The sequence below is a fragment of the Podarcis vaucheri genome (genome assembly GCF_965113315.1).
Source record: "Podarcis vaucheri genome assembly, chromosome: 2".
In the NCBI taxonomy this organism is placed as follows: Eukaryota; Metazoa; Chordata; class Lepidosauria; order Squamata; family Lacertidae; genus Podarcis; species Podarcis vaucheri.
Window position 1 is genome coordinate 106,566,414 of NC_138760.1, and position 23,207 is coordinate 106,589,620.

Here is a 23,207-nt window from a genome sequence, read left to right on the forward strand (position 1 = left end):
TTAAAACTGGAGGTGGGCAGCACAGGTGGAACCAACCCCTGCCTGATGACCAAAAGAGTCTCTCTCCTCATAGTTCTTCCTCTGGAAACAGCTCCCCTATGAAGGCTCCTATGGCTGGAGGTGGGGCAAGGCAGGTGGGAAAAGCCATTACCTGCTGGCCAACACAGAATCTCCCCTCACCATGGGTACCATGGTCAGTGATATCAAAAGCCACTGAAATATCATGTGAGAGTAACAGAGTTGTACTCCCCTTATACGTCTCCCAATACAGGTGAGTCAGCCGTGAAGCAGAACCTCAACTGAAGTGGCTCCCCTCTTAGGGTGATGATCGCTTTCTCTCAAACCTAATTTGTTTTAGGTGTCAATTATAATCCGGATGAACGGTTGCTGACAGCCCTCTCAATTTGTGCCTCATGCAGAGAACATATAGTTCTGTTTACAGACCCTTCAAAATTTTCGCAAGAATGATGACCTTCTTTAGCTGTGTTATTGTTCCTGTATGTCAAGGTTTTTGAGAAAACAGACAAACAGAATGCTTTCTTTAAGAAATAAAATAATAGCCCATTGTAAACATACAAAGCACCATGTAAAAACACCCACCCCGAAACCCTCAATTTATTTCGTTTCAACAGGGAATATGAATGCTCTTTCAGCATAGGAAAATAGGTGGGACCATCAAGGCTGCCCTGTCTGAGGCCTAAGGAAGTCTTAAAGAGGAGGCAAGCTCAGCCTCAGATGCTTTTTAAAGCATCTGCTGTTGCTGCTTTCTCTCCTAAATCAGGGTTTCTTTCTACGCTCTCACACAGAGGGGTCATGAGACAGAGCCACAAGTGGCTTTCACACACGCACCCAGCCGAAACAGTCACACATCTCATTATATAAACAGCTAGGCATGCCGACATAACAAATTCATTTAAGAGCAAAGTGGGTCAGTCGGCAAGGGTAAGAATTCAGCAACTGCAGATGTGTTTGTGAAACAGAGGGGCCGGTGCTTTAGGAACAAAATTCTTAGGAAGGTCTGCCTAAAGCCATTCCTTTTGTTTCTCCCATCCCAAGGACAGAGAAGTTTGCAGTGCATAGAGTTTGGGCCGCACACAACTTCACAAGGTCACTAGCTGGAATACAACCACAGTTAGTGTGTATGTTATGTGCACATGCCTATTAATAGGAATGTTCATAGGCACTGCCATTTGCAATTGGACCTCTGCTATGATTCAGAGAACATAGGATCTGAGTTGGCTGGGTGAGGGGGGGAACCCCTGTTTGTTTTTTCTTTCAAAAATGATATTTATTGAAAGTTTAAGATTACAGAAAAAAGTAAGAAAAAGAGAGAAAAAAGAAATTAAACAATACAAATCAATACATATATATAAAAAGAACAAAGCACACAATACATCAAAGCAAAAGCAAAAACAATTAAAAACACATATTTCCATATCTTTATCTTTCATTATCTTGTTTCATCGACCTCCTCACACCTCCCTTTTTTGTATTCTAGTTATTAATTATTTCAGCAAATCCTTTCCATCTTTCACTATTTTCTGTCATTTAATTGTCTTAATTTATTTTAACCTTATCTTACCATAAAAAACCCTAAAACTTATTTGTACATAACTCCTTGTAACATTTCTACTAAAGCCGTATAGTTTCATTCCAACATTTTTCTAACACTCATTAATTTTACAATATTTCTCTAAATAAATTTTTAAACTTTCTTCCAATCTTCATCCACCGTCTCTTCTCCCTGGTCTCGGGTTCTGTCAGTCCTTTCTATCCATTCCATATAGTCCATCAACCTGGTGATCTTCTGTCCGAGGCTCTTAACTCTTTTCCATGTCCCTTCTGCAGATCTTCTTCATATTTATACCTGCACTTTACTTTGTCTTCTGCTGATCTTGTTCTTAATTTCCTTCCTTTAGCACTGATGAGTAGATCTCGGGGAGACTCCAACCTAACATTGTCTTTATCCCTTCTCAACAGGTCAGCCCATTCTCCATAGTCAGAACTAAAATCCAAAGAATATTTCAAAGTATGTTTCAAAATCCCTCCAAAGTTAAAGGCCCCCACTACTCCAATCTCCCCCTGGCCCAAAACCAGATCCCAAAAGCCAGAACATCCCTGCATAAGGGGATCTATCCAACTTTCCTTCTCCAATCCAAGCGGGACTCCATCTCTCCAAATCTGGCTTTCTCCAGATTCGGTCATCAAAAACAACAGCTTATGTTCATACAAGGCCGAAGCTCTCTCCACTTGTATTACTTGAGGTTCAACAACAACCTCCTCCTTTATCTTCTCCACAGCTTGCCATGTCAAAACAGATTCCTGGGTCGGTTCCTGAGTAGTTTCTGTATAAGTATTCACTTTTTGTCCCAAATTGTCAATTTTAGTAATCATCAAATCCGTCTTCTCATGAAGCTGTTCCAATAAAGCACTTGTCTTGCAAAAAACAATCACTAAGGCTTCTTCTGTTCACATTCTTGTCCAAGGTCAATGTCTAATTCTCACGATCTTTAATCTCTGCAGCTGGAGAATTCCCCAGCTCCACTCCTGCAACAGTTTCAAAAGCACCCTCTAGGGGAAACAATTTCTATTTGTATCCGTCCTTTTAAAAGCAGGTCCAGCAACAAAGTTATTTTCGATTTTCAAATATTTTGCTCCTTTTAAGTGCAAAAGGAAACATTGGAATCAATATGTTTCTCTTATTTAACTATATGTCACATACGTTTTATTCACAGTCAATGAACTTTCCCAAAACGTTGGTCTTCCTGGCGGCCCGTTCCCAGGTTCAAAACGGTGGTAATTTATCTTTCTTCACTCTCTCTCCTGCAGGCTTAAACGATCTAAAATTTCCCCCCTCTTCCCCTGCTTCCAAGGGGGGGTTTAGTAATTTTAGCCGATGGAGATTTAATCCTTTACAAAAGACTTTCCAGACTTTAGCTTGCAATGTTTTTGCTTCAATCTATTTACAAAAGCGGAAGGCGGACTTCCTGTTTGGAACCTTCCCGCTTCGGTGCCAAATTAAGATGTTTAATAATCCAATTTTACGTTCTACTCACGGGTAGTTGTTTAAAGTCCAATTGTCCACAGGAAAAAGTCGGCGCTCTCCGGCAACAGCAATGTGGCTTCACTCTGTGAAAAGAGCAGTCGATTCGAAGCACCGCGCCGCTCACCCCACGTTGCTCCGGATCCCCGAAACCGGGTTTCCCCGCGAGTAGGGGAGGGGCAAAAGGTGCCAGCCAAATCCCACGTCCACAGGCTTCTCCTGCCTGTGGTTTTTAATGGGTCTCTGCCTCGCAGTGGCAGTCCAGACCCTGATTTCCACGAAGCAGATTCCTCCCGATCAGAGGAAATCCGCCATTGCCGGAGGCGCTAACCCGGAGGTCCGGGACCCCCTGTTTTTCTGCCCACTGGTTGCTGCTTCTACCTGTTGCCGCCCACTTCCAATGCCCCTCTTCTTTTGTTGCCTACCGGCTTGCTGGTATTACAGCCATGTTTTCGCTCTTTTAAAACAGTCTTTGAAAAGAGGCCCCATGGAACATGTGTACTCTGTGTCCATGGGGCCTCTTTTATAGGACTCGCCCTGTATAAGTGTGCACATTCACTAATGGCAACTGTGCATGTAAACAGATAGAGTGACAATGATGCAACCAATAGACAGTTTAAGAGCTGCGCATAAAACACATGCTCAGCAGAGGGTGGCCAGTTAGGCATTGCCAAAAGGGGGAGGGTGCATCATCAAAAAAAGAGGTCAGTGATTTGTGTAAAATTTGTATGTGGGAATTTATGTGTATAGATGCAAATTTAGAAATAATTACTCAAATGTATTCGTTTCTTGAAAAGCATTTCTAAGCCTTTTAATATTTTTAAATTCAGTGGTATCTCGGGTTAAGAACTTAATTTGTTCTGGAGGTCCGTTCTTAACTTTAAACTGTTCTCAACCTGAAGACCACTTTAGCTAATGGGGCGTCCCGCTGCCGCCACGCCACCGCCGCACGATTTCTGTTCTCATCCTGAAGCAAAGTTCTTTTTTTTTTTTTTATAAAATTTTTATTGGGTTTTCACATTTTATATAGACAAAAACAAAAACACAAAAAACAAATAAACACATAAACAAAGAAAAAAAAAGAAAACAACAACAAACATATATACTTTCCCGAAGATATTATTTCCTAACCCTGGTCATTGACTTCCCCCTTGCATCCCCATTTCCAAATTTATGTCAGCAAATTGGTATTTCCCTGTCCTAATATTAGTCCTTTTATAAAAGCAAACAAAATTAATTTTTTCTAAGTTGGACCTCAATTCCCTTCCATCGATTTCCCATTTTGTCTTGAATAATAATCTTTTTAACCAAATCGCATAATCATGAGTGTTGTTAGAACTTAATTTTTCCCTCCCTCCCATCCCCGGTTTGCGTCCCTTCCCAAAGCATGTCCAAAATAACAGTTCTTAGCCCGGGTTCCTCACGTCCGAGGCCCTCCAGTCTCTTTCAGTCCCTCTCCGCCGGTCTTGTTGGTAACCCTTTATACCAGTCGTCACATCTCGAAAGAGTTCTTTCACCATCAATCCAAAGTCTCTTCCCATATTTGCAAACAGCTGCTGAAGAGTTTCCACAAGGCATGAATCTTGAAGGTAATCAAAGTCAGAGTCTATGTAGAGGCCCCAATTATATTTCTTTATTTTAAATTCCTTAATTTCATAGACTCCCAGGGCCTCCACTTTCGTCTTCTGCATCTTTCGTGGATTTATAGTAGATTTACTCCAATAATCTCCTTGTTTGTATTCCACAGGCGTCAGCTTCTGCTCAATATTTTCCCACATCACTTCTTCTCTTTCTTGTTTTGTCTTCTCCTCTGCTTTTATTATCATTTCTGGTTCAGCTGTGGATTCTTTCTCATTGAGGTCCTCTTTACATTCAACAGGACTACTTGTTTCAGAAGTCAAGGTCATCAATTGTTCACTCATAGCCGTAGTCTGCTCTTGTAAGATTCCAACCAAATAAAACATCCTTTCGATTTCTCCCAGTATCTTTCCATCCACAGCCATTGTAATTCCACAGAATTCCCTCTAGAGGGAATCTGGTTACTTAGTATTCTTTTCCCCAACAGTCCTTTGTCTTGTTATTGTTTCTTTATTTCCAACAATTTTAGATCAATTGTAACTCTTTTTAATCCAGAGGTAACTTAGGTAGCAATTTTCCACTATTAACAGTCCGTTTGACAGCTTTGACAGCTGTCAAACTCTGCACTTCTTAAACCAGCTCCAAAGCAGGACGCTCCCGGGCCCGGGAGGGGGGGTTGTTTACAACAGAACATAAAACATCCAACACTCCTCTCTCCTGCTCAAAATTTCCAAATCTTGGAAGTTACTGTCTTTTTTAAAACTCACCCTTTACAGGGTAGGCACTCCAGCTTAGTTCTTTTTTCGTTGCTCTAGATCGTCTGCAAGGTAGGGGGTGCGGACTTCCTTTTAGCACATCCCCCGATCGTCTCAAATTCAGTGGATAAATTTCTTAAAAGCCAAGTCCAAATTACTCACGGGTTGTTTTTTCAGCCGAATTTCAAGGAAGGAAGTCAGCGCTCTCCGGTCATGGCTCGCGGCTTCGCTCAGCAGAGGTAGCGATGGACTCTCAGTGCCGCGCCACCCCCCGTATCCCCTCCGCAGCCTTTAAAAAGGCTCTTCGCGAATCAGGGGGGGCGTTTAAGGCACCCGCCGAGTCTTCAGTCCGCAGGCATTCCGCGCCTGCGGTTTTAAGGGTCCCCGTGTCGCCGGCACGGCAAAGACCCGTCCCCTGCTGAGCCGATTCCCTCCGGAGCTCGGAGGGAATCCGCCATTCCCAGATCGCGTCAACCCCGGAAGTCCTGAAGCAAAGTTCTTAACCCAAGGTACTATTTCTGGGTTAGTGGAGTCTGTAACCTGAAACGTTTGTAACCTGAAGTGTCTTTAACCCGAGGTACCACTGTATGTAAAAACATCAAAACAAGAAACTATGTCACTGGATGACACTGATTATCTGTATTTAAATGGAAATACAACACATCCCACTATAGTAGGAAAAGACACCAGGTGACTTGTTTGCTTCCCGGCTGCTAACTGCTGCTTCATTGCCTCAGCTGCTCTTCTTTCTTGATGGTTCTTTATTTGGAAGCCAGATTTGGATTGAGCTGCCCTCAGATAGAGGACTGTCCTCAGGTGGCCCTTTGAAAAAAGTAGGACGCATGGCCACCATAATTCAACACTGTAAATATGGTGGAAACAGGCAGACTGAGGGATCAGCAGAACTGTGGAATGAGTGGTTCTGAAGATCCAAACCTACCAGATCTGGGACTAAAGGTGCCATGTGAAAGAAAGCCCTGTTCTTCAAAGTCTTATCTCCATTGCACAATTTATTGGAATCACTTATTGTGTGAATCATGATGGTTCAGGCCATTCCAGCCATTGTTCAGAAACTTAGAAGTAAGTTAAAGCATCGTTTATAAAATCTCCAAGTAGTTTGTAATATACATAAGAATGATAGAAGCCAACCAGTGCTAACACTTAAAACATTCAGATAAGCAGAGACATAGTTGCAACTACTACAGCAGCCAGACTCAAGGGGGGAAACCCCTCATATCAGCCACCAGGAAACATCATGTTAAATAGAGAGATTTTTAGCTGTCTATGAAAATATCCCACCATCGGTGCTCGCCTGCTCTCCATAGGGAGCTCATTCCCCTCCTCCGTGAGACCCATAAATTATTGTGAGAATCTTGAAAATCCTTTTTTTTAATGTTTAGGAAAGGGTCAGGCCAAGTGTGGAAATTCTCCAGAACTCAGATTAGATGAGATAAACCTGAGAATGGCGATAGTGTGTCTGAAGGACTTGGAACCGTGAAACCTTATCACTAAAGCCCCTGTGTTTAAAACTGCAGGATCCTTCTGTCGAAGGCCTGACTCATCTTTTCGAACATTTGCAGTTGGCATCATTAGCATGGCCCTGGCTGGAAATCTTAACTGCCAAGTGAGACGTTGTCACGCTTAACTGGCGTACCAGCTATTATTTCCTGAGGAAATGAAATGCTGCAGAATTACAACTTTTAAAGGGGCCTGGTTTATGTAGCACCACATCAAAACAGAATGCATCTGTCAAATGTAGCCCGCCCTCTAATATATGCATGCAAATACTATGCAACATTTGTTAAGCTTGGCTTTTTTAATAATAAAAAACAAAAGTAAGTCCCAGTGAATTCAGTGAGACTTCCTTCCTAGAAAGTACAAGAAGGCTGTCTTATGATACAGCATTATTACTGCACTAAAACCAAACCACTCTACCTGAAGAGTGTCATGGTGGCAAACAAACTAGCATGATGGTGATAGTAATATTAATAAGTTGACTCTGGACAAATTGAAAGTGTAGAACATGTGCTTCTCCAGTGCTTGTTTTATAGAGATTTACGCTCTGACCTTATTTTGCCTATACTCCAGAAATATACTAGGAGTTTTGAACAGTTTCTTGCCACTCTGCTGCTCCTAGATAAAGTAAAAGTAAAGGTAAAGGTCCCCTGGATGGTTAAGTCGAGTCAAAGGCGACTATGGGGTTGTGGCGCTCATCTCGCTTTCAGGCCGAGGGAGCTGGTGTTTGTCCACAGACAGCTTCCCGGGTCCTGTGGCCAGCATGACGAAACCACTTCTGGCGCAACAGAACACCATGACGGAAACCAGAGCGCATGGAAACACTGTTTACTTTCCTGCCACAGCGGTACCTATTGATCTACTTGCACTGGCATGCTTTTGAACTGCTAGGTTGGCAGGAGCTGGGACAGAGCAACGGGACCTCACCCTGTCACAGGGATTCAAACCACCGACCTTCTGATCGGCAAGCCCAAGAGGCTCAGTGGTTTAGACCACATCAACATCCGCATCCCTAGATAAGAATCAAGGTATATCATACCAAGTGGCCAAATATTGTGCAGCAGCAATCAAAATACAACATATAATGACTAGCTCTGAGGAGCAGCATAATATATCAACGGATGGTCATCCCTAGGTCACAAGGGTTCCATTCTGACAGATCAATGACCAACTGGAACTACTTTTTAATGTATATGAGATTTTATGCTATTTTATTTTGTTCTGAGCTTTTAAATTTTGTAACTGGTGTTTTTGTCTTGATACTGGTCATTGACCGTAACAAAAAGACTATACAGCACCACTTTAGCTAATGGGGCCTCCTGCTGCCGCCGCGCTGCCGCTGCACGATTTCTGTTCTCATCCTGAAGCAAAGTTCTTAACCCGAGGTACTATTTCTGGGTTAGCGGAGTCTGTAACCTGAAGCGTCCGTAACCTGAAGCGTCTGTAACCCAAGGTACCACTGTACCAAGTCCTAACCCCCAGACACTAAACCATTCAATAGCACACTGATAAGATACCACAAGGAGCCATCTCTTGGCTCCAGCTCCCTTTTAAACAAATAAATCTTCTCCCAACTTCCTGTAAAACCTGAACAAGCTGATCGTATGAATTTTCCACTAGGTAGGACTTGTTCAGAATGGGCACCACCATGGGGGACACTCTGTTCTTGTTCACCAGCCACCTCTCCTCAGATGACAAAGGGATGGGGCAGAACTTCCAACCATGATCTCAAAGCCTAGAGGTGTATGGGATGGAATGCTCCTTCAGTTCAAGATAGTCTCATGTTTTTAGTAATTGGGACAAAACTCTATTAGCGTATTAAAGCTCAAAACCAGCTTTTTGAATTGTGGTTGGAAACAAACAACTAATAAATTTATATGCATATCATAGAGAGCAGGTATGCGTTAGAACTTGCATGTTGTCCAAGATTACACTGTCACCATACGTTCTCCACTCTCAATTTTTTTCTTCTGGTGTACATTGAGAAATTTCTTGCATTTTGGACGCTTGCTATACTCCTCCTTTGAATGTAATGTAAAAGATAAATCATAGGCTAATGTTTGCACTTCACAAATGCTTGTCTGTTAATGTTTGTTGTTTGACAGTGTTGCAAGACGATGTTGCCCTGAAGCTGGCTCCTAGAAGCACATTTTGCCATCTCAGGGAGTTTTTAATGTCTTGATTATCGGTACATTATCTCCCCATGGGTGTAATCTGTCAGGAATATAAATCCATAGAAGGTGCTGCAGAAAGATTTAGATCTGGCCAATAAATAATAATAAAAAAATGACTCACATTTTCTGCAGCCATTTTGTGTGTCTTGCTTTAAAATTACACCGTTGTTCAAAATTATATGAGATACAATTAAAATTTCAGCAAACGCCAGGCTTGGCAATTGCACAGTTTCTTCTATAGTCCCGAGGGCTCTTTCCCTGCCTTTGGTACTGTAAAAGAAAGCTGAAATTCTCATGGGGCTGCATATTTTTCCAGCATCCATTAAAAAACCAGACTGGTGAGGAGGTCATGGCATGCACTTGTCCTTTTTGGATCTTTAACCCATTGGCTTTTGATGAGCAGTAAAAAAAAAAAATTTTTTAAAAAAATTTTCCAGGCAGACAACACTTTGACTTATATACCTTGCTCCCATAGCTTGTGCCGATGTGTGTACAGTCATACCTTGAAAGTCAAACGGAATCTGTTCCGGAAGTCCATTCGACTTCCAAAATGTTCGGAATCCAAAGCGCGGCTTCTGATTGGCTGAAGGAAGCTCCTGCAGCCAATCAGAAGCCGCAGAAGCCCCTTCAGACCTTTGGCTTCCAAAAATAGTTCACAAACCGGAACAGTCACTTCCAGGTTTGCGGCATTTGGGAGCCAAAACGTTCGAGAACGCAGCTGTTCGACTTCCAAGGTATAACTGTATTTACAAAGTTTAAGGTGGGACACATCCTTAAAAAAAATCTTCTAAATCTTCCATGGGGATTGCATTCATTGCATTCATTCCTTAACATAAATAGCAACACCCTAGAGGTCCCGGGCCCTAAAGAAGTCAGATTAGCCTCAACCAGGGCCAGGGCCTTTTCAGCACTGGCTCCAGCCTGGTGAAACTCTCTGTCTCATGAGACCAGGGCCCTGCGGGATCTGATTTCTTTCCGCAGGGCCTGCAAAACAGAGCTGTTCCGCCTGGCCTTTGGTTTTGACTCAGTCCGACCCTTATGTTTCCCACCCTTTATGTGATCTATGGGCTACTTTTAAAATGAGGCTGCATTTTAAATAGCATTTTAACCTGTATTTTAAATTGTTTTTTCCCCCTATTATGTTTCTACTGTAACTTTTACTGGTGTTAGCCGCCCTGAGCCCGGGAAGGGCGGGGTATAAATAAAATTTATTTTTATTTTTTTATTTTATTTTATTTTATTTTATTTTATTTTATTTTATTTTATTTTATTTTATTTTATTTTATTTTATTTTATTTTATTTTATTTTATTTTATTTTATTTTATTTTGTAATTTGAACGCTTAATGCCCATCACATTCTGAAGGGATGTACCGTAATTTTTGCACCATAACACTCACTTTTTTCCTCCTAGAAAGTAAGGGGAAATGTCTGTGCGTGTCATGGGGGAAATGCCTACGGGTGGCATGCCTACGGATTTTCCTCCTCTAAAAACTACGTGTGTGTTATGGTCAGGTGCGTGTTATAGAGCAAAAAATACGGTACTTCTTTCCCCTTCTGTATGTATGCTTAGAGGTGAAATGGAAACAATGATTCTTGTTTATTAGGGTAATTGCTCTAGTAATTGAGGTAACTGAGTGGCATCAATCTCTGTAGCAGCCAAATAGTCTATCCATGCTATTAAACAAACTGATTCTGCATTCTCCCATTATATATATGTATAATATTTCAACAACAACAACAACAACAATAAACATGCTTTTAGGAGCCAGTCCTGGACCCAACTCCCAATCTCTTAGGGGTTGTCATTAGTCCTCTGTCTCTTGCCCTTAGTAACAGACAGGAGAGTGGCATAATAGTGTCACATACGCAACCATTCATGTGAGCAATTACGGATAATTGGACTTGTGTCCTGTCTAGATTTGGATAATGTGTGTCAATTACTGGCCCATCTAGATGTGTCACTAAAGAGCAATGATTTTATTGCTGTAATTGAAATCATTGAGGGTGTCTTTTCTTTGCTGGGTCTGGGAGCAGGCTTCAGGTTCACTGCATTCTGTCCTGGGTTCCAAGCTCCCAGCAAACTCTAGTTCTCCCTTTGTTTGGAGAAACAGGGAAATGGGAGTCACACATTTCCATATTTATTTATGCAATTATATCATTTACATTCCTTGAGGCTGCCTTTGGCAGCTTGCTGGGGAGGCAGGAAAGTAAAGGCAGCGCCGCTTCATGGGTGAGCGAACAGAGGCGTCACATTCTTTACCCAGGGCAGAAACCTACATATCTGCAAAATGGACAACCCTCTGGCAACTTAGCATGTCGGGGGGGACGACCCTCCTTTAGCTGTGAGAAAGCTCTGAACAAATTCAGTTCTTTAAAAAAATAAATATTTTATTTATAGGTTTTCCGTTACAAACTCTTATCATTTTCTGTTCTTATACAGTAATTCTTTTTGGCTTCCCACCCAACATTTCATGACGGTTCTTTGTACATCTTAATTATACAGTGATACCTTGGGTTAAGGGACACGGGTGGTGCTGTGGGTTAAACCACAGAGCCTAGGGCTTGCCGATCAGAAGGTTGGCAGTTCAAATCCCTGCGACGGGGTGAGCTCCCGTTGTTCGGTCCCTGCTCCTGCCAACCTAGCAGTTCGAAAGCACGTCAAAGTGCAAGTAGATAAATAGGTACCGCTCTGGCGGGAAGGTAAACGGCATTTCCGTGCGCTGCTCTGGTTCGCCAGAAGCGGCTTAGTCATGCTGGCCACATGACCCGGAAGCTGTACGCCGGCTCCCTTGGCCAATAAAGCGAGATGAGCGCCGCAACCCCACAGTCGGTCACGACTGGACCTAATGGTCAGGGGTCCCTTTACTTTTACCTTTACCTCAGGTTAAGGGACACGGGTGGCGTTGTGGGTTAAATGAATACTCTCCCAGAATACTGACCCCCAGATTCCTTTAACAGAATACCCTTAAAGGGGAGGGGTAGGTGATGGCCACAACCTCCCCTCCCATAAACCAAGCTTTTCCAATGCCTAACCACCAAACCTTACAAAGTTGTGATGATTTGAAACCAAAGATGGATGCCTGCATAAGCAAACTGTTCAGCTGGAGCAGCATGAGAGAAAATACTTTCAAAATGCTGAAGCATGTTTAGAGACAGTTTTCATCTAAACAATAAGCACTTGCATTTTTGCAAACAGGCCTAGCCAAAGGGTGGAAAAGAGGGGGAGAGAGGAAAAGGCTGCGAATTTTCCTGACATACTAGGTCAAGGTAGTTGAGTGTCCATTTATTGAATTTATTTACAGTTTGGTGCCGGCAGATGCCTTTTGTCAGAGAAATAACTGAATCCCTAGAGTATCTGCAGGCTTTAAAGAAATACCTCCCAGGATTTTTAGTCATCCCTAAGGAACATGTATAGCTATGACTTTAAAAACTGAGGTACTTTGAAATTCGAGGGGAGGAGAAAAAGAACAGAGAGAAATACTAAATGAGGCTGATGAGGAACTTGAATGTATTGTGGGCTAATGCAATTATTTCCCTCGATTCCTTTGAATAAAGTTGGCTGAACTTGAAAGAGAATCTTCCTCTTGTTTCATTTTACAAGGCTCCCCCCCCCCACTTTTTCTTTCTTTATGCTTGAAGGAACTGTTAATTTCCAACATACTTATTACCTTCTTGTCGGCGATGTCTCTGTGTTACGTCACGTTATTTCAACTGCCCTTCTTTATAGAAAAAAATGAGAAATTCATATTTGGAAAAAGATTGAGAGATCAATAATATTTGGGGAAGGGGAGCGGAGCTTGCTTTGCCGCGTGTGACTGGTCTATGAAATGCCTTGTTTGTGAAATATTCTCCCAAGATCTTATTTGATGCAAGACTAGACCTGCTTTAGCAATTCTCTTTATTTTTGCCAGTGTTCCCATTATGTCGCTATACCTAACTCTAGGTATTTGCACCTGATGATGACCATTGTGGATTACATCACAGAGGCACTTTTAAATACAGTGGCCAGCTTTAATGGGCTATGGAAGGGCCTTAGCTCAGGGGTAGAGTGCATGCAAAAGATTCCAACTTTAACCCCCTGGCATCTCAAGTTCAAGGGGTCAGTTAGCAGGTGATGTAAAAGGCCCTGGAGAGGTGGTGCTAGTCAGTGTAGGCAGTTCTGAACTAGATGGGTACATTGTGACTGTGTTCACACTTCACTCTAAGCCGTGGTTTAGAGCATGGGTAGGCAAACTAAGGCCCGGGGGCCGGATCTGGCCCAATCACCTTCTAAATCCGGCCCTGGACGGTCCGGGAATTAGTGCTTTTTTACATGAATAGAATGTGTCCTTTTATTTAAAATGCATCTCTGGGTTATTTGTGGGGCATAGGAATTCGTTCATTTTTTTTTTTCAAAATCTAGTCCGGCCCCCCACAAGGTCTGAGGGACAGTGGACCAGCTGAAAAAGTTTGCTGACCCCTGCTCTAAGCCATGGTTTAGAGTGAGGTGCACAAGCTGTAGAGAGCCTCAGTTTCTTCTCTTCCCACACAGCTTTTTGCTTTTGATTCACCACATTGTAGTAACCAGTCTGTAGTTAACTTCAAATAAGTCAGCTTCGAAGAACATGGTTAGGAGGCTGACTTGTTGGAACTAACCATTATTTAGTGTCAATCAAAATTCCAGGTGTGAACAGCACCGCAAACTGTGGTTAACTAAAAGTGGAAACAAAATATTCCGAGCTCCTGTGTCTGTCTGCAGTTGTGGGCTGGATAAAGGCGAATAAACTTGAGTTTAAACACTGGCAGGAGAGAGGCCCTCTGGATGAATGGCTCTCATGTCATTTAACTGAACTGGATGGGGTTGCAGCCTTTGGTATAAGCTGTTTCAGGACAGACTATCTTCTGTCCAGGGACTAAGCTAACTGTGGTGCCAGTGGGATGTACCCCCACGCCAAAGCAAATACTCCTTTGGAAGAGGATTTTCTTTGGAACTGCAGCTGGGGGAGAAAGGGTTAATTTCCTCATCTACTCCTGCTCTGATCCCATTAGTTATCAGCTGCTCCCCCCTCCCACAGCTGATGCAATTTGCATATTTATTTATTTTTTTAAAAAAAGCCTGCTTGTTACATACACAAAGACAAATTTAACATTGTGTGTACTTTGGCCCTGAGGAACCATTTATTTCCTAGGCTTGCTTTCTCTGCTCCCCCACAATTCCATCTTGTCAGCCTTCTGTGTTTAGAAACGGAATTGCTGTCAGATGTTGAAATCCTCCTTCCACAAACTTGAATGAATTTCAGACTGAGCAGAATAGGAGCATCAGGCAAATCCATCTTCCTTCTGAGTCCCCTCTAGACACATCCCACTAGGCTGCCGCCTTCCTCGTAAGCAGTTGCTGTGACGCAGCCTACCGCATTGTGCCAACGTAGCATCCTATCCAGCAAACATGTTTTGTAATGAGACACTGGTACTAAGTGTGTCCTGTAATAGGAACACTATGTGAGGCACAGAAAATCTTGTTCTCCAGTCTTGAGTACCCCCCTCCCTTTCACTGATTTCAACAGTGCTTTCTTCCAATTGCATTTAGGAATAGAACCTGAGAGTTTATTTACGCAAACCCTGGCTTTTCAGGCCCTAGTCTGACACTCTAACCGCTGCACCAGACTGCCTCTCTACTGCCTCTCAGTAAGGCTTATGATAGGTTTATAACCAAGGCTTCCTTTGTGGCCTTGTGTACCTGCACCATTTGTTTTTGATACCACAAGTCATGCTGCCCCTTCAGGACTAGCTGGATGGATTGGGGTTGAGAACATCTATTCTGTTTTCAGGTATAGTCTAGCCTAGAGTTCAGGTACCAGAAGAATCTAGTGCTCAGGGACAACTGTTTATCTCGTTGGTCTTTGGCTGTAAACAGAACAAATTAAAAGCCTGCTTGAATTAAGCAGTACAGTTTGCTCTATTCAGCCTGGAGCTGTTTGGCCAGTTTTAATCTATTTAAAAGATTATTCTGTACATGTTTTTCTTTATAATCCATTGTTAAGACAAGCAGATGGTAAAGAAAGGAGATGGAAAAGGGTTAGCGGGCATTAATATCACTGAGAGAAGCATCAAGGATTTAAAAGCATTTTGGAAGTGGAAGTGCAGTGGGCAGGTGGTGAAATGCGCCCATGCTTTCTAGGTGATGATACTGAATGCCGAAGGTGACGTATCACCTGTGGGAGCAATTGAGGTGGACGTGCTCTGGGATTCTCTCTTGGCTGGTGCCCAGTTTTACAGCCCAAGGAGAACATGCATTGATTTTGAAGGATGGTAAAAGCGAAAGCTTCTGAAAATCCACTTAATGATGACATTCACGATTTGCCTGCAGACCAAGGAGTTGAAATCACCCGGGCAGAATCCGAAGGAGTCAGTGCTTTCTTTGGGGTTTACCTGAATGGCGTCTTTCTTGGATCTGATCCAAATCTCCTTAACAGTCCCTGGTTCGTTTCAGGTGACGAGGTGCAGGTCAGGACCTGCTGTCTCAGTTTTGGGTTGGTTTTAGTTTCCCAAAGTCATTTGCCCATCCCTGCAGAGCTATTTCTTTAATCTGATGGGAGATAGCTCCGACAGACCTCCTGACATGAAATGGAAGACTTCCCAGAGGAAATGCTTGAAAGCGTTGTGCTCTGGTTTTTCCTGTGCCATGGCCAGAAAACAAATATCTACGAACACGATAAACTGATTGCCGTTTAGACTTATTATCTCCTCCTTTCTGTGCTCTGGGTCTTTACAGCTTATTACCTTGGGGACAAGCGTGACATAATTTGGCAGCCAGTCAAGAATAAATTACTTGTGGATTCACACAGTTTCAAGGGCGTCCTGGGCACGGATGCTCAATAGCAGAAAATCAGCAGTGCTGTATCTACAGAGCACAGAGGCAGTTAGCGATCGACAGGGGCATTTGATTGTTAAATGCAGACATTCAGAAATCAACTGATGATTGTGGTGGAGAAAAGGAGTAATCGGAGACCTGGCTTGAGATTTCAACCACCCAAGTTACAGGCTGCTCAGGCAAGCTTTGGTTCGGTTAGTCTTCCCTAACTTGGTTGTATCGCCTTCCTTCGTGTTCAGCTTAATGACCTGCATGTTCAGGGACCAGGTGAAGGATGCGCTATAAATGCAAAGTAAGTGGTGCTGAGATTTTATTTGTAACCATTTAGTTGGTGGCTTTTAAGACTTCTGGTTGGAGATTCCTTGGCTGAACAAATTGGTTGCTCATAATATAGAGTGGGGGCATAGTCGTGCATTCGTTGCATGAACTTTCTCTGCAGTTCTGGGCTTCATTCAAAGCATCTCTTACTGTGATGCATGCAAATGATGTAATGGGGTTGGGCATGTAAAATAAACACTGCAGCTTCAATGTGAGTGCATTATGTGGCTGTTTTCAGGCTGGCGTAGATGATGGAGAGCTATCCTGTAGTATGAGCTGTCTCTCCTTCCTGTTACTGCGTTGGGGTGATAGTTCTGAGAAACCTAATTTCTACTTCCGCCCAGTTAAAATCTAAGATGGTAGGGACAGAGCACGTTACAGCCTCATCCCATTCCCATACACATTTGCTTAGAACTGCTTAGTGCAAGGATTGTTGTGATCCCATACATACTATTCACATCCCTGTGAGGTTTGTTTTGATTAATTTGCTTAAATTATATCCCGCTGCACACTCAAAAACAAAAAAGGCCCTCAACAGGCAACAACACTTAAAAAGCAATCAGATGCCTTCTATATAAAAACTGCCAATTAAAAGTTGTTGTTCTTTAAACCCCAACATAAATAACAATTACAAGTTCATAGCAGAGGATTGCAATAAAGCATCATTTAAGACCGGAATGAAATTGACATTCACAAATGTTTGCTGGAGCAGCATTACCTCCTAACACCCAAGCAAGCCCCTCTAGGGAGAAAGTATTGCACCAAGGGCCCTCCATCGAAATGCCATGCCTCTCATTCCCGCTGGCTTCACATCACCCAGTGCTGGCGTTTGGAGAGCAGGCCTTCTTCTGATGGCTTTACGAGCAAAGGGAGGCTCATAGGACAATGAAGCGTTTTCTGAGGTGCTTTGGGCTAGAACATTCCTGGTGCAGGCATGGAGACTCTCAATGTGGCAATGATGAGCCCCTTGCTAGGAGGAACCATAGCTTCGTGGTAGAGACCGTGGCTTGCATGCAGACAGTCCCAGGTTCTTTCTCTGGCACCCCCAATTAATTAAAGGAACATATAGCAAATGATGTGAAAAATCACTGTCTGACACCCCAAAGAGCTGCTGCCCATTGGAATCGGCACAGTTGAAGAGGCTGTACAAATCGCACCGTTCCTCCAGCGTTGTCATGGGACGTGATGGTGGTGCTTGTGTTTCTGAGGATACGATACCTCCAAAATGGGGTCACATTCTTGCCACACACACACACGGCAGGGAAGATGTCCTGGCAGCCGGTTGTTAAGTTTCAGAAGGAGCAACCTGGCACAGAACCTTTGAGGCAAGCCATTGGGTTGTTTGAGTGACAGGATTTTCCGTTGGACGTCAGTTGAGCTCCTCTGAGTGTGGCATGATCCGGAAAAGATGGTGGAGAGCAATCCCCAGCTTCCACATTCTGAACCGTGTTCCCTCAGATCAAGTAGACGGGGCTGTTTGTACTCGGCGTTACTTGCCGCTCGCTGTTTCCGCCTTACAAGCATCGCGTCGGAATGATCACAGAAGGTGATGCTGCGCTGTAGCTGGTCTCCGGGAAGAACTAGGCTGCTTTGTTAGGCCTATAGCTGCAGCGGAAGTGTGTGCCCATCATCAACGCACGTACGAGAAATGGGATCTCTTGGGACCCGGCCTTGTTGCACTGCACCTTGTGCTGCACTCTTCATGTTTGTTTTTAATTACACACTCTGAGACTTAAAGGGAGAACCCAGCCTTCCGACAGATTTTATCTGCTGATTATTTTCACAAATTGTTACAGAAAAGGCCTTGGGGGCTGGAGTGTAGGTGGAGGCTCAGTTACCCAGTCATAGATTGGATGCCAAGGGGGAGCGTCTTAACCTACGCTCACAAAGGCAGGTGCTGACAGATCCTCCTAGCCAAGGGAAACATGCTTACATTCTGGAGAGTGACAGAGAAAACGGTAAAGTACGACCTTGGCGGGTTAGCTTTAGACCGAAAACAGACTGCTCTCCCCTCGCCCTCCGCCCTCGCTCTCGCTTTGACCCTCTTCCAAACAAATTTCGGTTTCTGTCAGATAAAGAGCATTTGCCTTTGTCCTAAGGAAAGTTTGTTGCTTTTCTGTTTTGTTTTGGGTTTTTTTTTAAATAGCTGCAGGTCTTTGGTAATCTCAAGTGCCGCTGCTCAGAGCGTTTGATTCTCTGTGTCTTGTCAGTCGAAAGCAAAACAAAAACAAAAACGAAGCCAAGACATTGTACTGCAGTCCCCCTTTTTCTAACATATAGGTTCATCAGTACTACAGCTGCCTCCCAGAAGACAAAGTGCCCTACGTGAACAGCCCAGGGGAGAAAGCCCGTATAAAACAGCTCCTTCACCAGCTGCCGCCACACGACAATGAGGTGAGTCATTTAGAAATAATTGGGGAAACATTGGCTTAGTGCACACCGCAGGGGACTGGGCCATCTTTCTGATGTCGCTGTTGCGTGCAGCAATTAGCCAGTTAACCAAGTCTCTGGCAAAGGATTTGTTAAAGGATTGTTTTGCAAAAGCTCTCTGGGTTTTTAAAAATGTTTTCCTCACTTTGCCCCCTCCCTACCACTCTCAGTGCTGGCTGATGAATTACTTGGCAGAGACCCTGCCCTCTGTACTTGTTCTCAGTAGAATAGAAAGGGAAACAGTCCTCATATTTTATCTAGAAATGCATATTTATGCAATGCCTATTTAGAGTCTAGATGTCCTATTACTTACGTTTATCTCTCCAATATTTCTTGCTTTTGCTTTGACTGAGAATTGCAGTTTCCAACTTTTATTTTCCTGGAAAACACATATTTTGTGGTGAGAGATGTTGATAGTTTTTTATACATAAAAATAATGAAACCGTTTGGGCTCAGACTCACAGATAAACTGGCCTGGCTCTCCGTGTAAATGACATACTCTTAAATTGTAACTATAGGTACAATAAACACTTCTCTCTGTGCGGAATTGTTGCTGCTGTAGGTTAAAATACTACTAGATAAAAGAGCATATATTTCTCACGCGGTTGCTAAAATATTAAGTTTTCTGCTTTTGTATTGAACTGAAGAACTGAAACATGCAGGCTTTTTATTGCATCTGACTGTGAGGTTATATATGATAGCAAAAAGTAAAATTTTAAATGTTGTCTTTGGGACATATTCAAATGGGTTGCTTGCACCACATCTGCAACTTGCCACTGTGAGGAGCCACTCGCTCAGCCTTTGTCAACCTGGTTCCCCCTAGAAGATTTGGGCTGCATCTCTCACCATCCCTGTCCATTGATCATGCTGGCTGGGGCTGATGGGAGTTGTGGTCAAAAAAATTGTCCAGAGGGCACCAGGTTGTTAACCACTGACTTACTAAGCTACATAAGGCATGAAATGCATATTTGCATCTAACATAACAGGGTTTTTTTTAAAAATGCAAATGCACCGGTAGGGAATTTAACCCTTTCCTCCTCTCCTGCTGTCCTGAAAAAGTAGTTCTACTTCTGCATTTTATGTTGTGCCCCTCTTAGGGATTGATTCCCCCCCCCCTTTGGATTCCACAGCAAGCAACTGCTGCCCTGGCCACAACATTTGCTGCTTCACAGAAGAGTATTTAAAACTCACAGCTCTTCCTCTCCACTGGAAAAGGACATGGGGAGCTGTGTTCAGCATACCGTATTTTTTGCTCTATAAGACTCACTTTTTCCCTCCTAAAAAGTAAGGGGGAAAGTGTGTGCGTCTTATGGAGCGAATGCAGGCTGCGCCGCTATCCCAGAAGCCAGAACAGCAAGAGGGATCGCTGCTTTCACTGCGCAGCGTTCCCTCTTGCTGTTCTGGCTTCTGAGATTCAGAATATTTTTTTTCTTGTTTTCCTCCTTCAAAAACTAGGCGCGTCTTGTGGTCTGGTGCGTCTTATAGAGCAAAATATACGGTATTTTGAGTTAACTAAAGCCATAGGACGGGGCCTTACATCCATACCAAAAACTTCCAAAGCCAGACAAAAAAACCCACACTGCTTCCTGATACTTAGACACCCCAGAAGTCTCTACTCACTTTGCTCCAGTTGAGCATTGTTTGGAAGACTGACTTAGCTTATCCTTGTTAAGGATACTAGCAGCAGCTTAAGTGGTTTTCAGATGATTACTAAATCGCATGCAAGAGAATGGACACCCATAGAGAAAACTCAGTCCCCAAATCTGCCTTTCAACCTGGTGCCCTCCCATCAGCACCAGCTAGGTGATGGTTAGAGATAATAGGAGTTGAAGTTCAAAACAGCTGGAGGGCACAAAGTTGGGGAAGACTGCTTTAAATCTTTGGACTCACAGCTGTCCATGGAGGTGCAGGTTAATTCTGTGTCCAGGGCAGCTGTCTACCAGCTCCATCTGGTACGCAGGCTGAGACCCTACCTGCCTGCAGATTGTCTTGCCAGAGTGGTGCATGCTCTGGTTATCTCCTGCTTGGACTACTGCAATGCGCTCTACGTGGGGCTACCTTTGAAGGTGACTCGGAAACTTCAATTAATCCAGAATGTGGCAGTTAGACTGGTGACTGGGAGTGGCCGCCGAGACCATATAACACCGGTCCTGAAAGATATTCATTGGCTCCCAGTATGTTTCCGAGCACAATTCAAAGTGCTGGTGTTGACCTTTAAAGCCCTAAACTGCCTCAGCCCAGTATACCTGAAGGAGCTTCTCCACCCCCATTGTTCAGCCTGGACACTGAGGTCCAGTGAGAGCCTTGTGGCGGTTCCCTCACTGCGAGACATGAGGTTACAAGGAACCAGACAGAGGACTTTTTGGTAGTGGCACCTGCCCTATGGAATGCCCTCCCAGCAGATGCCAAGTCAATAAGCAACTATTTTACTTTTAAAAGACAACTGAAGGTGGCCCTGTTTAGGGAAGTTTTTAATGTTTGATGCTGTACCGCCTCTCCCCATATGATCTGACCTGGACTCTGATAATCATCTGAGAACTTTCTCCATATGCCTCCTCTACAAGAGGCCCAAAGGGTAGCAACATGAGACTGGGCCTTTTTGTGATGGCTCCCTCTTTCTCTAATGCTCTCCCTAGGAAGGATTGCCTGGCACCTTTGATACATACCTTTAGGTACCATAACTTTCCTCTATAACCAGGCCTTTGGCTGATTAAACATTCTATGGCCTTTTAAATGTATTTGTGGGAGGGGAGTCATTGATTTGATTTTGATTTTTTGTTACATATTTTGTGTCTGTTTTTATATTGTAAATCACCCTGTGATCTTTGGATGAAGGGCAGTATACAAATTCACTAAATAATAATAATAACAATTAGTAGGCCACAATGTAACACTCTTGTTGTGTGGTGAGACATAGTTTTTCTTGTCAGGGGGTAATTTTAGCTTCTGTGAAGGTTCTGAAGAAATTGGAAATGGAGTGGAGAGATGATTTCTCTCAAAACCCAATCCTCACTTGGCTTGACAAAATGAAAACCACCTGTGATCCAAAGGACCAATTATTCCATTGTTGTATTTATATAATTATTTTTTGCATATTACAGTATTGCAAATCCGGATTGTGTTAATGCCTGTGTTTGCAAATGGACTTGATTCATGGTACTCTTCTTGAACTTCCCATAACTTTGTCAGTGTGTTGGGGTTGCCCTGGCTGTGTTATAGTTAGCTGCTAATGTTCGCTAGTACCATGAGCGTGTGAGGTTAAAAAAATCAAGAAAACCAACTTCTGGTAGCCTATCAAATGTACTATGCTGTGAAGCTGAGACATGTTTGTTTTCGTTTCAAAAAGCTGTTAACAGAATTGTAAAATCCTGCTGCTGGAAGAGACTCAAAAGACATTAAATACCTCCCTTCAAGTGAGATCCTCCCACTGTAGAATTGGAGTCTAGACTAAGGCCCAGAGATGGAGACTGAAGTTCAAGCAAAGATGTTCCAAGGTGATAAATACTCTTGGAATTGAGTTTTAACTCATCAATAGTCTTAAAAGCTGCCAACTACAAATGAGTCCAGAGACAGGCGGGTCTCCCAATATAGAAAGGGGTGGCTATAAAATTAGGCAGGGTGTGAAGAAAGAAGATAGAGAGAAGCTTTACTCCCTCATCCAAAAGTGACTGGCTGGAGCCTCAAGGAGAACAAAGGGGAGTATTTCTCCATACAATCCATACTTAATTCATGGAATTCACTGCTGCAAGATGTCACAGTGGCCACTAGCTGAAGATGACTTCAGATAAATTGATAACAGGATGTTGATCGATGACTACTGATCACAATGGTTATGTGCAGCTTCTAGGTTGGGGCAATAGCAGTAGAGGGCTGTTGGCTTCATGTCCCTTTTGTGGTGTTTATACACTTCTGAAAGGAATGCCTTGCGGTGCTGCAAATGTGTGCTCAATCCCAGTCCCTGGTCGTGCTTGAGAGCAGTTTTCTCCACGCTGGTGACCCCCAGGGCAGTGCTGGCTGGGGCTGATAGAAGCTTTGCTCCAAAATATCTGAGGGCGCCAGGTTGGCCTTCATCCCAAGCTCCCTAGTTAGGGGGCATGGCTGGGTCCCCCCTTCCCTTTGGGTAATTCTGCCCTTTAATTATTCTTTATTTTCATATCTTTGCTTTGTGTGAGTCTACAGGCCTAGACTCATGTTAGGAGCATCACTTTAACTGGTCCATAATATTTAACTGGGGAAATAATTTATTCCTGCTCTGAAATAAGGTGATCATTTAAGGAGAGAGTCCTGTTTCATGATATATTTTTATAATGCCCTTATTATATTGTCAGGTTTATATTTTATCCCTTTCCTAAAATGGCATTTGCCTTTTTCAGGGCTGGCATATCCTGGATCAATGTTTCATTCAGCTATACACTATGCCCCCAAGATTTACTTGTTTGTTTATTTAAAAGCATTTATATACCACTTCATATTTCAAAAAACTAACTGATCCAGTTCCTGGCCAGTCACTGCCATCTCAGGCTGCCCAAAGTTAGGGTTTTT

At 43.3% G+C, this 23,207-nt stretch overlaps 2 protein-coding genes across 3 annotated transcripts in view; one reads left to right on the forward strand and one right to left on the reverse strand.

The window, feature by feature from the left end:
• Positions 1 to 23,207, forward strand: part of PRICKLE2 (prickle planar cell polarity protein 2) — a 261,611-nt gene that overhangs the window by 185,810 nt on the left and 52,594 nt on the right. For both annotated transcript variants that reach the window (XM_082209424.1, XM_082209425.1), the window contains one exon: positions 18,516 to 18,629. In XM_082209424.1, coding sequence (XP_082065550.1) covers positions 18,516 to 18,629 — 114 coding nt within the window. The remainder of the gene's footprint in view (positions 1 to 18,515; positions 18,630 to 23,207) is intronic.
• The window catches only part of LOC309525153 (uncharacterized protein C3orf49), a 254,711-nt gene continuing 242,948 nt past the window's right edge, over positions 11,445 to 23,207 (reverse strand). The window contains exon 6 of the transcript XR_014216068.1: positions 11,445 to 11,939. The gene's annotated coding sequence lies outside the window, so the exon portion shown is untranslated. The remainder of the gene's footprint in view (positions 11,940 to 23,207) is intronic.